This window comes from Protomyctophum bolini (assembly GCF_963924005.1).
Source record: "Protomyctophum bolini genome assembly, chromosome: 12".
NCBI lineage: Eukaryota > Metazoa > Chordata > Actinopteri > Myctophiformes > Myctophidae > Protomyctophum > Protomyctophum bolini.
The window spans coordinates 28,199,131-28,212,313 of NC_137873.1; the positions used below are offsets into that span (position 1 = coordinate 28,199,131).

Here is a 13,183-nt window from a genome sequence, read left to right on the forward strand (position 1 = left end):
AAATGTCAACATTGGTATTCAGCATACGGCAAGGTGCCCTGATAAGCTATCCTTTCACTGTTTAATACACCAGGCACATTGGATTCAAGAAACAAAAGCAGGCCCTTTCAGACAGGATGCATCCATCAAAACAACAGGCCACAGACACTTACCTTTAATTTATCTGTGATCATTTTGCAGAAGAGGGAGATGACTTTATTTCAGCACAAAGAGCCAATTAACCGGAACATCATATTAATTTCCCTAGTCATTACATACACAACCCACTTAATGAATGCTGTACATTCATGCTACATCCGAGTGTCCTACTGTACAAAATGGTCGTTTCTTTGAGCAATGAAATTGCGATGTCGTAAACAGCGGTTTCCGCACATTCATTATGAGCATAATATTATTAATATCATTCACAGAAAAATCTTCCCTTGTCTTTGCTGTTGTATGTCTTTGTGGCAGTTGTGTTGTGACAAAACCTCAAAGTATTTCCATATGGGAACGATTTTTTTCTTATCCCTTGATTCCAATTTGGCAGATTGTTTTGACATGTGAAAAGGCACAGAAATGAACTGTGAGCCTCTTTATCCTGCTCCATTCCTCCACTGCTTGTCATTTGGGCAATTCCCTGGGAACTCTGGAAGTCTTTAGGTGCGAGGTTTGCAACCCCTATTACTTTGTCCCTCTCTCCCTTGCCTCCTTCCCATCTTCATCATCTTCTCCCTCTGTTTCTTCTGTTTGTTTCCCTCCTTGATCATTTCATCATTGATTGCTTCTTTCTTCCGCACTCATGTACTCTCTACTTTCTTTTGCTGCTCAATGGCTCTTTCCTCCTCCCACTCTGTCCTTTGTTCCCTCCCTTTCTTTCTTTTTCTCCCTTTCTCTATGTTGTTGACTGTTAAACAGCCAGTCGGCCATCAACCTTATTGTGTGTGACGAACCGTAAGCTTTGTACTCAACCTCTGGCTACGCGTGCTAAATGTACCGAGTACGAGCTGTTCCCAATGTCATACATGCGTTTAATTATAAATAAATCACAGCCAAGCTATGAGCTAATGTTAGAATACTTCCCTGCATATATAACACTATAGCTAGAGAGGAATCATGCTTTTGGTGAAATAGCGCCTGTATCTTTTTTGAGATGTCACATGAAAACCACAATTTTATTTTTGTGTAGCAGGTCAGGCGTCTTATTTACAGGTAGTACTGAACTGTAGGTAGTCTTGTTGGTTTAAAGTCAGGTAGGCTACATCTAGGAGCATCTCTATTTTGGGAGAGCGGTGAGTGGGGCATGACAACAGATTTTTAGTATTTTCCGTAGTATTTTCAGGGAGAATAGAGGGCCGAAGTCTGACATCACTGCCGCAAGAGGGCGCTATCCCTCTTTGGACACAGTATTATCCTTCCACCCTAATTGAAAAGGGGTGCAAAGGAGTAAGCTCTTTTATCCGTTCCTCTTCTTCTACTAAACGACACAAATCGCTCCATGCACAAATACTAATGCATGTCATAGGAAACAACACACACTACTGTACATTGCATGCTTACTTACTTTACTTACGCCTATAGCCCAACTTTGGGCATAGGCCACGAACAAGAGCTCTCCAGACATCACGGTCCTGGGCCATCTTCTCCAGCTGTCCCCATGTGTGGCCAGATCTCTTCACATCTGCATCCAGATCACGGCGCCAGGTGTTTCGTGGTCTGCCTCTCTTCCTTTTCCCTTGTGGGTTCCAGAACAGGGCATATCGTGTGATGCTAGAGGCAGGCTTGCGAAGAGTGTGGCCGATCCATCGCCATCGCCTTTGGATGATTTCCTCCTCCACCGGGTGTTGATTTGTTCGCTGCCACAGTTCCCGGTTACTGATTTTATTTGGCCAGCGTATTCGGAGGATTCTTCTGAGGCAGGTGTTTATGAATGTCTGGATTCTTTTCATGGTGTTTGAAGTTGTTCTCCAGGTTTCTGCTCCGTACATCAGGACCGGCTTCACCATGGAATTAAAAATCCTGATTTTTGTGTTTGTGGGAAGATCTGAGGCTCCCCAGACATTCTTCAGCTGATGAAAAGCTGCTCTTGCCTTGCCAATCCTGACTTTTACATCGGCATCTGTTCCGCCCTGTTTGTCGACAACACTGCCTAGATAGGTGAAGCTCTCCACCTCCTCTAGTGCTTCACCTTCTAGTATGATAGGGGTAACTGGGGTGACACTGTCTGTATTTATTTTGAGGACCTTGCTCTTTCCTCTGTGGATGGTGAGGCCAAGGCGTGTTGAGTTTGATGATACTATGTTGGTTTTCTCTTGCATTTGGTGGTGAGTGTGGGAAAGAAGGGCCAGGTCGTCAGCAAAATCGATGTCGTCTAACTGTGTCCAAGGTGTCCACTGGATGCCATTTCTTTTCTGCGTTGTGGATGTCTTCATGACCCAGTCAATGGCCAGCAGGAACAGAAAAGGTGACAGTAAACAGCCTTGCCTCACTCCTGTCCTCACTTGGAAGGCATGGGTGAGTTGCTGCCCGTGTACCACCCTGCAGGTCAGCCCTTCGTAGGAGTTCCTGATAATGTTGGTGATCTTATCCGGTACCCCATAATGTCTCAGCAGTTTCCAGATGGTCTGTCTATCCACACTGTCGAACGCCTTCTCGTAATCAATAAAATTAACATAGAGAGGTGAGTTCCACTCCAAAGATTGTTCCAGAATGATCCGCAACGTTGCAATCTGGTCCGTGCAGGATCTATTCTTACGGAAACCAGCTTGATGGTCACGGAGGTGTGGATCTACAGCCTCTTTCATCCTGTTTAGAAGCACTCTGTTGAAGGTCTTCCCTGGTATAGACAGCAGTGTTATTCCCCTGTAGTTGGAACAGTTAGCTAGATCGCCTTTTTTCGGGAGCTTGATGAGGTAGCCCTCCTTCCACTCTGCTGGTACTTCTTCCTTTTCCCAAATGTCCCGAAATAGAGGGTAGAGCATTTCGACGCTGGTCTCAACATCAGCTTTCAGTGCTTCTGCTGGAATGTTGTCTGGCCCTGCAGCCTTCCCATTCCGCAGTTGTTTTATGGCCTTGTGGATCTCTTCCTTGGAAGGGACATCACAGGCAATCGGCAGGTCACTTTCCGCTGGCTGTATATCCACTGGATTAAGTGGAGCTGGTCTGTTCAACAGCTCCTCGAAATGTTCCGCCCATCTACGTTTCTGCCCTTCTGCATCAGGAATTTTATTTCCTTCCTTGTCCTTCACTGGCCTCTCAGGTTTGCTGAACTTTCCTGAAAGCTTCTTAATGGTGTCGTACAGAGTCTTCATGTTGCCATGTTGTGCCGCCTCCTCTGCCTCTGCTGCCAGTGACTCTATATAGCCCTTCTTATCTGCTCTTATGCTTCTCCTAACTGACCTATTTGCTTCAGAGTACTCTTCTTGGGCTTTAGCTTTCCCAGCCCGTGTGCGACTGCTGTTTTTAGCTGCCTTCTTCCTTTTCCTCTCCTCTATCCTTTCCAAGGTCTCTGCTGTCATTGCATGCTTACAACTTGCATATTTACCATATGGTTGCATTTGTATGTTATTGTGCAACATTTTGCTGCGATGCAAATGACATCACATTTTCCACATTCACTGACCCCTCCCTTTTTCACTGCACACATACACACACACACACACACACACACACACACACACACACACCTGGACAAATTTAAAGAAAACAAGTGGCGCTACAGTGAGACCGGCCGAAAGCCAGTCGAGTTGTAGTTTTTGTATTGAAATTCCCATAGATCATTGAAGGTGTGGAGTGAAATAATTAGGAGATATAAGCTGAAGGACAAAACTGGAATTCTCAAATGGTTTGCATATGATCCAGACTTCAGACCTAGTACACATGACATGAGGTTTAGAGGTTGGATTGGGAATGGCCTCTCTGCGTACTGTACTCTTTTAAAACAGGGTAATGTGATGAGCTTCCAGGACCTGAAAGACGAATTTAATTTGCAGAATTGGGACCTTTTTAGGTACCTACAAATCAGAGACTTTATAAATAGACAACTATTAAGAAGAGAAGATACAACAGGAGTAGAGATCATTAAGATTTTCCAAAATGCATATGCGGACTCTACTTATCAAAAGATATTTTCAAATTTATATGAAGTTCTGCAAAATATGAAAGGAGATAATACTCTGAATATTAAAGCAAGATGGGAAACGGAGGGCAACCTTACTATATCAACAGAAGAATGGGAAAGAATATGTGAACATCAGTGGAAAATGAGTAGTTCCCCCACATGGAGAGAATTCAGCTGGAAAAATGTGAGTCGTGTCTTTTGCACTCCAGCTCAGAAAAGACATTACACGCATCAGTCAGACTGTTGGAGACTCTGTGGGGAAACATTGGCGAATCATTTTCATGTATTCTGGAGTTGCCCTTCTGTGGTTCCATTTTGGAGAAGTGTCCACAGTGTCCTGGAAGCAGTCTTTGGTGTTGACATTCCTTTTGATTTTAAAACCATGTATCTTGCAGATCTGGGAGGACTTCACTTTGCAAAGCAGGATCAGTATCTAATGAGGGTATTGCTGGTGGCATCCAAAAAAGCCTTAACAAAAAAGTGCCTTACAAATGTTATACCAACTATAAATGAATGGATTGATTTAATCTATGGTATATTTATAATGGAAAGAATTACATTCAGCTTTAGAGGCCAGGTTGAAGTCTTCACGGATAACTGGTTTAGATGGATTGCTCATATATCGACAATGAGACCTGATTTTGTTTAAATTATTTTGTTTAACCTGTAGAAGCAGATACTCCTGTTTGAGGTATTTTTGATCATCATTAGAGAAGAGAGACAGTTTTTTCCCCCTTGTGTGTATTGTATGTATATTGTCTTGTTTTGTATTGTCAAATGTCAGTCGTTTCGTTTTCATGTTTGTCTGATTAAAATTAAATAAAAAGTAAATTGAAAAAAAAAAAAAAATCCCATAGAGGAATTCATCCAAACAAAGATGTTATCAAATGTAACTCGATATCATAAACGACACAGAGTCGCATACAAAATCTCCAGGTGGTATGACACAATCTAAGGTGACATTCACACCAGAAAGCTTTGCTGCGATTAAAACGAATCCGGCTGCGCATTTTCAGAAATCAGTGTGCTCAGCGCTGTGCCTCCATGCCCAAAAGAACAGTGTGTGGCTGCATGCGTATAATGAGAGAGAGAGAGGGGGGGGGTCCAGTCCCAGACGGCACGACACATTATGAGTATAATTTTATCACCATAGATTTCACTGTGTAGGCTAGTTTATTAATGGAACACATTGATAAAGGTCCCCCCTGCTGCGTTTCCAATTGCTGCGGATGACAATGTGAAGGCAAACCGCAGCAAATTAAGCTGCAAGAATCCCAACTTCTCCGCCCATTCGCATCGAGTCTACCAAAGTATTAGGTGGGAATGTGACCTAAGGATTCCAATAGAACATTACACTGTGACCCAGGCGTAGTGGGAGTGACGTCAGGACTTCAGTACTCGTGCAGAGTACCCATGGCACAGTTGCAAAATAGGTATATGTTGGATATAATTTGTCAGTGGGTGTGTTGCAGCATGTAAAAATTCAATAATGACCAATACAATTATCGCTTTTTGCGCTGTAGCGCACAGTGCGCTGTGCTCTGCCCAATGGTGTTCTGTTAAGTGATTGAAGTAAAGCCTTGGAAACATAATTTATCCCATGAGCAAACTGACTGATTGATCGTTGTGTGGGTGGTGCGGAGTTGTTAAAGTCTACAGCAGCTGAAACGGACCGCCAATTATCTTGGGAGGAATTCACAACATTAAATTACACCATGCATGTGAAGTAGCCATGTTCTATGTATTTTATTTTTACAATTTTAACTTATTATTATTATTATTATTATTATTATTATTATTATTATTATTAATTTATTTTTCTCTACATTTTATAGTTGGGGTATTTGACATTTGTTGGCATATTTGACATTTGTAGTAACTCATTATAAACTAATGCATTCTGCATTAGATCATACTTATGACAAACTCAATATATTGTTTTGACTTCCCTTATGTTTGGCCTTATCGGTGCATTAAGACACAGACCATGGAATCGATATCTGACGACAATAATGTATAATTATGTATTTTTTCTGACTGATAGTAGCCAGACCCATTGATTTTCTCTAATTGAGGGAACGTGCTGTGTTGTCCCTCTTTCAGCTCCACACAGACAGGGACCATGGAGAAAGTGAAGTCAAGTACACGCTGTCGGGGGAGGGAGCAGGCTCCATCTTCACTATTGACCAGATCACTGGGGACATACACGCTCTGGTTGGACTTGACAGGTGAGCACTCTCAAGCACTCTCAAGCACTCTCAAGCACACTCAAGGGTAACCAGAAGGTTCGCCCCAAAACACACTGCCCATGTTCTTTGCGGACCGCTCATTCGCAGTGGTTCTTGTGTTCTTGTATTTGTTTTACTGAGTTAAGATTAGGCAATAAGTTAGGATTAAGCATAGTTTTACTGAGGTTAAGATTAGGAAATAGGTTAGGATTAAGCATAGTTTTACTGAGGTTAAGATTAGGAATGGGGTTAGGTTTTGGCATAGTTTTACTGAGGTTACGTTTAGGAATAAGGTTAGCACCCTCAGGTGCTTGAGATAGATATAATATAGAAATACTCTGTTACAAGTAAAAGTTCTGTATTCACATTTTACTTGAGTAAAATTACAAAAGTATTGGCATCAAATTGTACTTCTGTACATCTGTACAGTACACTACAGATTCAAGTACACAGTTGTTCTTTACTTAGTTAACTTACGCAACACGCAGATTAATTTCTACTACTACTTTTTACTAGTAGGATTTATCAGAGGAAATTATGTAAAAAAAACAAAAGAAAACAAGTTTTTTACTAATTGTATGCACACACGCACACACGTACACACACACACACACACACTCCTCTCTCTCTCTCTGTCGCTCTAATTAATTTATCTCATGTTGCGCAGCTGCGCCTAGATTCTCCCGGCGGATCCTGCCGGGAGCTGCCTATGCCATAGAAAGCATAGGTGGACCCCAGGCTACTGACATAGAAACATAGCTTTCTCAGGTCAAAATGGGTTAAGGCCAATATCGGCCGATACCGATGTGTTTGCCGATTAATCTCCCATCACTATTATGCATACTATATTATGTTATGATCACACAGACTGATTATTATAGTACTAAGCTTATGATGCCACTTGGCTCCAATATACGGTATTGTCAAAGCATTGTCTCAAAGATGCATTCCAACTTCTAACCATTCTGATGCTTCCCCTACCGCTCGGCTGTGCTTTCATCGATGGCTTTATTGATCCCCAACTGCTGTGACCAGGGAGCTAGTTAGCAGTATTTCCTATTTCCTCCCTCTATACTGCATTTGACTTTGAAGAAAACGGTTAAGTCAATGCACATGCACACGCACTGCAAACCGCTGCGTAAAACCTGTAATGCCCATGAGGTTGTTCCAGAATAGCTACTGGTATTCTAGTGATGCCTGCAGCACTCGTCTGCATGTATTATCTATTGCATTGTCACCGTGCCCATAATCACAGCAAAGAAAGCCCTCCCGGGTATTACTGCTGTCACAAAATGCACTTCAATTACACTTCAACCAGATGCAGCCGGAAATATTCAGTGCAGAGTGCGGTGTGCTTTGACAGGTTTCTGTCTTATGATATCTTATGTAGGTGTTTAACTTGGAAGAAACAAAGCAAACACTATCAGGGATATGACAAAATAGAGACATGTCTGGCATTGATAAATAAGACATACCGTGGCTGGGTAAAGAAGATATGTGGCTATCTTGAAAAGTGAATTATACTGAAATAATAATCAGTCCAATGGCCATATGGTATCTGTGTGATTAACAATGCTATTCACATTCGCCTGAATAGACCAACTTCATTTGATGGGAAAGTTAGTTTTCAGTTTGAAAGAGGTGGTATAAAGTATAAACCCTTGATTGTCTGTTTAACTTTCTTTACTAGTGTGCCCTCGCCACAATATTATTCGGTTTGTATGGGTTAACTCTCCCTTTTCTCTCTCTCTCTCTCCACCTTTTTTCTGAGACTATGCTGGCTTGTGCTGCCAGCTTTCAGACGTAAAGCTACATTATGTACCTCATCCTAAATGCAGTTTTATGTACAGTACAATAATTGTCTTACTTTCTCTCGCGAAGGACTCGAAGCAGTACAGCTAGTGCGAGGGAGTGAAAACTTGACACATTTAAAATTGCAACCTTTGAATGACTGCTTGGGGATGCAAACATTATTACAAGGAATCAAAAAATCTGATTTAGCAGATTATAAATTAATTTAAATGACAGAAATCTGTTCATACATGCATGATTGGAGTTAGGAGAATCGTGCACTGAACTTATTGCAATGTATTAGGCTATAACATTGTAACTTTATGTTCGTCTTAGTGATGGTAACATACTTTTCGATGAGTTGCGCCTGATTTATTATGTCCCTTTTCCCCGTGCCTTTTCCTACTTGTGCACAACCCCAAATCATTGTCATCACATGCCCTAGATAGAGAGAAACATAGAGAGAGAGTGCATGTGTATGAGAGACTGATAGAAGGACATAGAGCACAATATACAACTGGTTTGTATGACTACTCTTTTATGGCTCAAGGTAGAAATGTAAAATTGCATACAGTACCGCTGCCAGCTATACGCACAGTATGCGTAGGGCAACACGCCGAGGGGGGCAACAAAGTGCACCAAGCCGATCCTCATAATAACCAGTAAGACGCCCTGCACGCATCTGCCTGGGTGACGGTAGACGGCACACTGCTTGGCGAGCGCTGGCACATTGGCATGGGGGGTCAGATCAACATATGGAATGAATTCTGCACTGGCCATATATGGAGCGTGTCTTGAGGGTTTGATGAGGTCAGATCATATGATGGCATGGCGTGTCACGAGGCGTGACGTCACGAGGCGTGACCATATATGTGATGTCACAAGGCGTGACCATATATGGAGGTGTGATGTCACGAGGCGTGGCGTCACAAGGCGTGACCATATATGTAGGTGTGACGTCACGAGGCGTGACCATACTGTATATGGAGGCGTGACTAACACACAGAGATGCAGGTTTTCGGTCACAATACTTTCCTCCGTCCTCGAGCTGAAGCACTGAAGCAGCAGTGAGTTTAAGTGTTATTTAGCACCCTCATTAGGACAAATCTAAGTTATCAAACAGTAGACGAGCTGCAGGAGGAAACGTGACGCCCGTCGGGGGAGGGGGGTTGGGGGGCTGCACAAACATATCATGTGTAGGGCAAAGAAATAGTCAGCTAGCAACCGTGACTGCATACTTCGCTATTATTATTAGGCCATGCCTCCCGGTGGAGATTTGCTACTGTGCTACTGAGCTCACCTTCCTCGTTATTATAATGATTGGGGCCCTTTCCCAAACGGGGCCATCCCCACTAGCTCTTTACAGAAAAGTGTCACTCCAGATTAAGTCACACTCACAGCTCCGGAGGGCACTCCTTGTTATGAAGAGGGAATAAATAAATGAATACATGTGTAAACGTAGAATGGCCCTTGGCACTCTCTCCACACTGGCTGGAACAAACAGATCGTCACCATAGCTTACCCACCTGGCTTGCCAGGCTGCTGTGTCATGCCCCGCCTAGGCGTTTCAGTGTTTACAAGAGACACTTCATACACAAGCGCTTCCGAAAGCATCTCCATTTTCTGTGCATTACATTCACCCATTCACATACACATTCATACACCGATGGCAGAGGAAAGGAAACCATGCAAGGCACCAACCTGCTCATCGGGAGCAATTAGGGGTTCAGTGTCTTGCTCAAGGACACTTCGACACGAACACATGATGTGTTTTTCATTAAGTGCATTCCTACAGTGTCAGTACAAGTCAATGGAACTCGAAATAAGTTCACCACACATTCCATGATTTTATGAAAAGCCATCGGGGAGCTTCAACTCATGGATTAGTAATCCATAAGTAGTGAATTGTAAATCATACACTACACCTGCAAAGAGCCACCAGGACCTTTCAGTATGGCAGCTGACCCACTTTTTATTTTATCTGTACTGTTATTAAAGCTCAAAACACACCAAAGGGTCGTGTTGGGAAAAAACGTTTTTTTAAGGTAAACCACACCAATGCAACTCATTGTTGCATTGGTGTCTACCTTAATGGAAGACCAAAATAAGATTGACACTATGCACATTTGCGTTTGCAAATTAGAATTTGATCAAATAACAGAGGTTATACATGCACAAGTGTGTGTTAATCCAGGAGGGGGATTTCACTCTAGTGAACGGTAGTAATGTAATGCTAATATAAAAAATGCTATATAAAAATAAAACACTTGTGGTGGAATGTTCTGTGATTAGTGGATAACATTTTATATTTACCATTGCAAGCCTGCTAATCCCTCCAATCACATACAGGCACAATGCTATAGTTCCACGCAGGCTATATAAGCAGACTGACATTTACACATACACGCTCAACGTCACTCGCTGCTACAACAAATGACAGCTCGTCAGTGATTAGACTCTCTCTACCTCCCCGGCATCCTTCTCCTTCTGTTTTCACTATCATGTCATTCAATGCAGATTCATATGCAATTTAATGTTCTGCGAATCTTCAGGTTCTGCCCTATGAGGCGTTCATTGTTCGTATGTTATTATGTCCATGTAATAGCTGTGTATATTTAGCCTCTGCTTCGGGGGGGTTGTGATGGGGTTTGTGATCTCAGTGTCCCTGTCGCAGATTGCTCTGGCGTCATATCTATCCGCTTTATCATGTGCATTTTGCTGTGTTTGAGTTATTCTGTTGTAGATTTACCATTGTCTTGCTGCAGGATACTTGACATACATTTATATTATGGAATGTTTTGTTCTGTCATTGATTGATGCAAGTTGCAGGCCCTGCATTCCATGCAGCCTTCTGCACTTCTCCACCTCATAATCACAATATCCCAGGACACAATATCCCATTTCAGTTGTTGCATGTATTTAAGCTGAAAGTACCTTACGTTTTCAGAAAAACATACAAGCTCTAGTTCCAAAACAAGTGATAGCCTTTTTCTCTGACCGGAGGGTTACATTGTACTGCAAGTCCTTTCATATGACGTGGAAAAAACAAAATGTTCAGTGGCCATCTAGTTGCTGCATTCACTCACATTTACAGTATAATGCTATACTCGATCATAATGATTTTTGCCACCCCTACAGCATGCTCTGTATTTTGTCATCCTCCATTGCATGCTTACAGTATCTTAGAAAAATAAAGGGAAGCTCCTCACACTCAGATCTGCGCACAATCAATGTATTTATTTAGCAAGCTTTCGGTCTACTGACCTTCCTCAGGCATAATCAAAAAGTGACATAGGACAGAATATATGGTCATCGCTTGATTGGATGATTGATCACACCTACAGTATGTCAAAACATTTCAATTTGAATGATAACTCATGGGAGTTGTAGTTCTGAGTGAACTACAAGGCACCCAAAGACACAAAGTGTCCATTTAGACAAGAGAAAAAAGAGAAAAACATCACGAGGAAACATCATAAAGCAAAGAGCAAAAAGTAATCTTTTGGTATCTGTTTATAGAACAACACTCATATCAAAATCTTCATTGAGACCTAAGGGTTGTAAACTTTCCAAAGTGTGGATCCAATAGAGCTCTCTCGGCATAACCTTCTGTCGACATCACCCCCTCTCTGAAGAGTAATCTGCTCTATTCCCTGGAACCTAAGGGAGGAGATAGGATGAGAGTGATTATTAAAGTGACAGGCTTTTCATCTTTTCTTCTGATTGAACTTTTATGTTCACTGATCCTTTGTTTTAGGGGACGGATAGTTTTACCACTATAGATTTTATCACATGGACATTTTAACAAATATATAACATTTTTTGTGTTACATGTGATGACACCCTTTACTGGAAAGGCTTTACCTGTTCTGGGATGTCTAAAGACATTGGTTTTCAAAGTGTTGTTACACTGGGCACAGTTGCCACAGGGATAATTGCATGGTTTAAGGGGGGCCAGGAGAGTCTGTTTTGGTTGCGGAAATATGTTGGCTCTAACCAATTTGTCCCGTATATTTGGTGTAGGTGGATCCTTAAAATGTTGTGTGAGAGCTGGATCTGATGTCAAAATATGCCAATATTTCATGACTGTGCTCTTAATCATGTAGGCCTGGGGAGTGTAGGTAGTGATACCGGAAACTGAATATTGTTTTTCCTTTTTTACACTTTTTGTGTTGGGTCGGGTCTTTCTTCTGTCCACGCCTCGTCTTCCTCTTCCTCTTGTTCTGCCTCTGCCTCTCCCTCGCTGGTCGTTTTTTGGCTGTTGTCTCACCACCGGATGCTGGTTGCCCCAGCAGTATCTCAAATGTCTGCAGAACACCAACAACTGTTGTGGAAGATGCCTTCCATAATAGCGAATTATTGTTTTAGTTTTAGTTTTATTTATTCACACAATAAAAACAGTACAAAATGTAACATCAATAAAATAAACTCATGAAGGGCTTATACATGGCTCTCACCTAAGATAATAAACAAATAGTAAGTTAGACAAAGTAATCAAACATATTATATATGCGTGAATGATCATATTTACATGGTTGCCTTATCTGTTGCACACTCAAAATACTGCACGTAAAAATAATAATGCAGCCTGTACAGTGGCTGCAAAAATCCAATGTTGATTTGAGAATGATAGCCTTGATTATGTATTTTAAGAATTCTTCTAATAGTCAGTCATCCCTTCCTCCCTTTGTAGCCATTGAGCTAAATTAACAAGCCACCATGTGTTCTGCTCTGTCCTTGGATTAGTGACTCCTGCCCATTCACTCAGGCATTTTTGCTCATGTGCTGAAACACGCACGCAGTGCACGCACACACACGCACGCACGCACGCACACACACACACACACACACACACACACACACACACACACACACACACACACACACACACACTCATTTTTACCTGTGTCTGTATTTCATGGCTATACTGTAGTACTGCTATGACACCTGAAATCCCCTCTTGATCAATAAAGGTCCATCTATTTGATTTATTTTCTCTGATAGACCTTTATGGTGAGATTAGTATAAAGTTTGATTGATGCTATAGGCCAAGGTGTACAATAAA

The 13,183-nt window shown here is 42.0% G+C and overlaps 1 protein-coding gene across 1 annotated transcript in view; it reads left to right on the plus strand.

Annotated features, from left to right (window-relative positions):
• The window catches only part of cdh12a (cadherin 12a), a gene marked incomplete at its 5' end in the record, with an annotated part of 78,895 nt that overhangs the window by 18,514 nt on the left and 47,198 nt on the right, over window positions 1-13,183 (plus strand). The window contains one exon of the mRNA XM_080779000.1: window positions 6,203-6,327. Coding sequence (XP_080635126.1) covers window positions 6,203-6,327 — 125 coding nt within the window. The remainder of the gene's footprint in view (window positions 1-6,202; window positions 6,328-13,183) is intronic.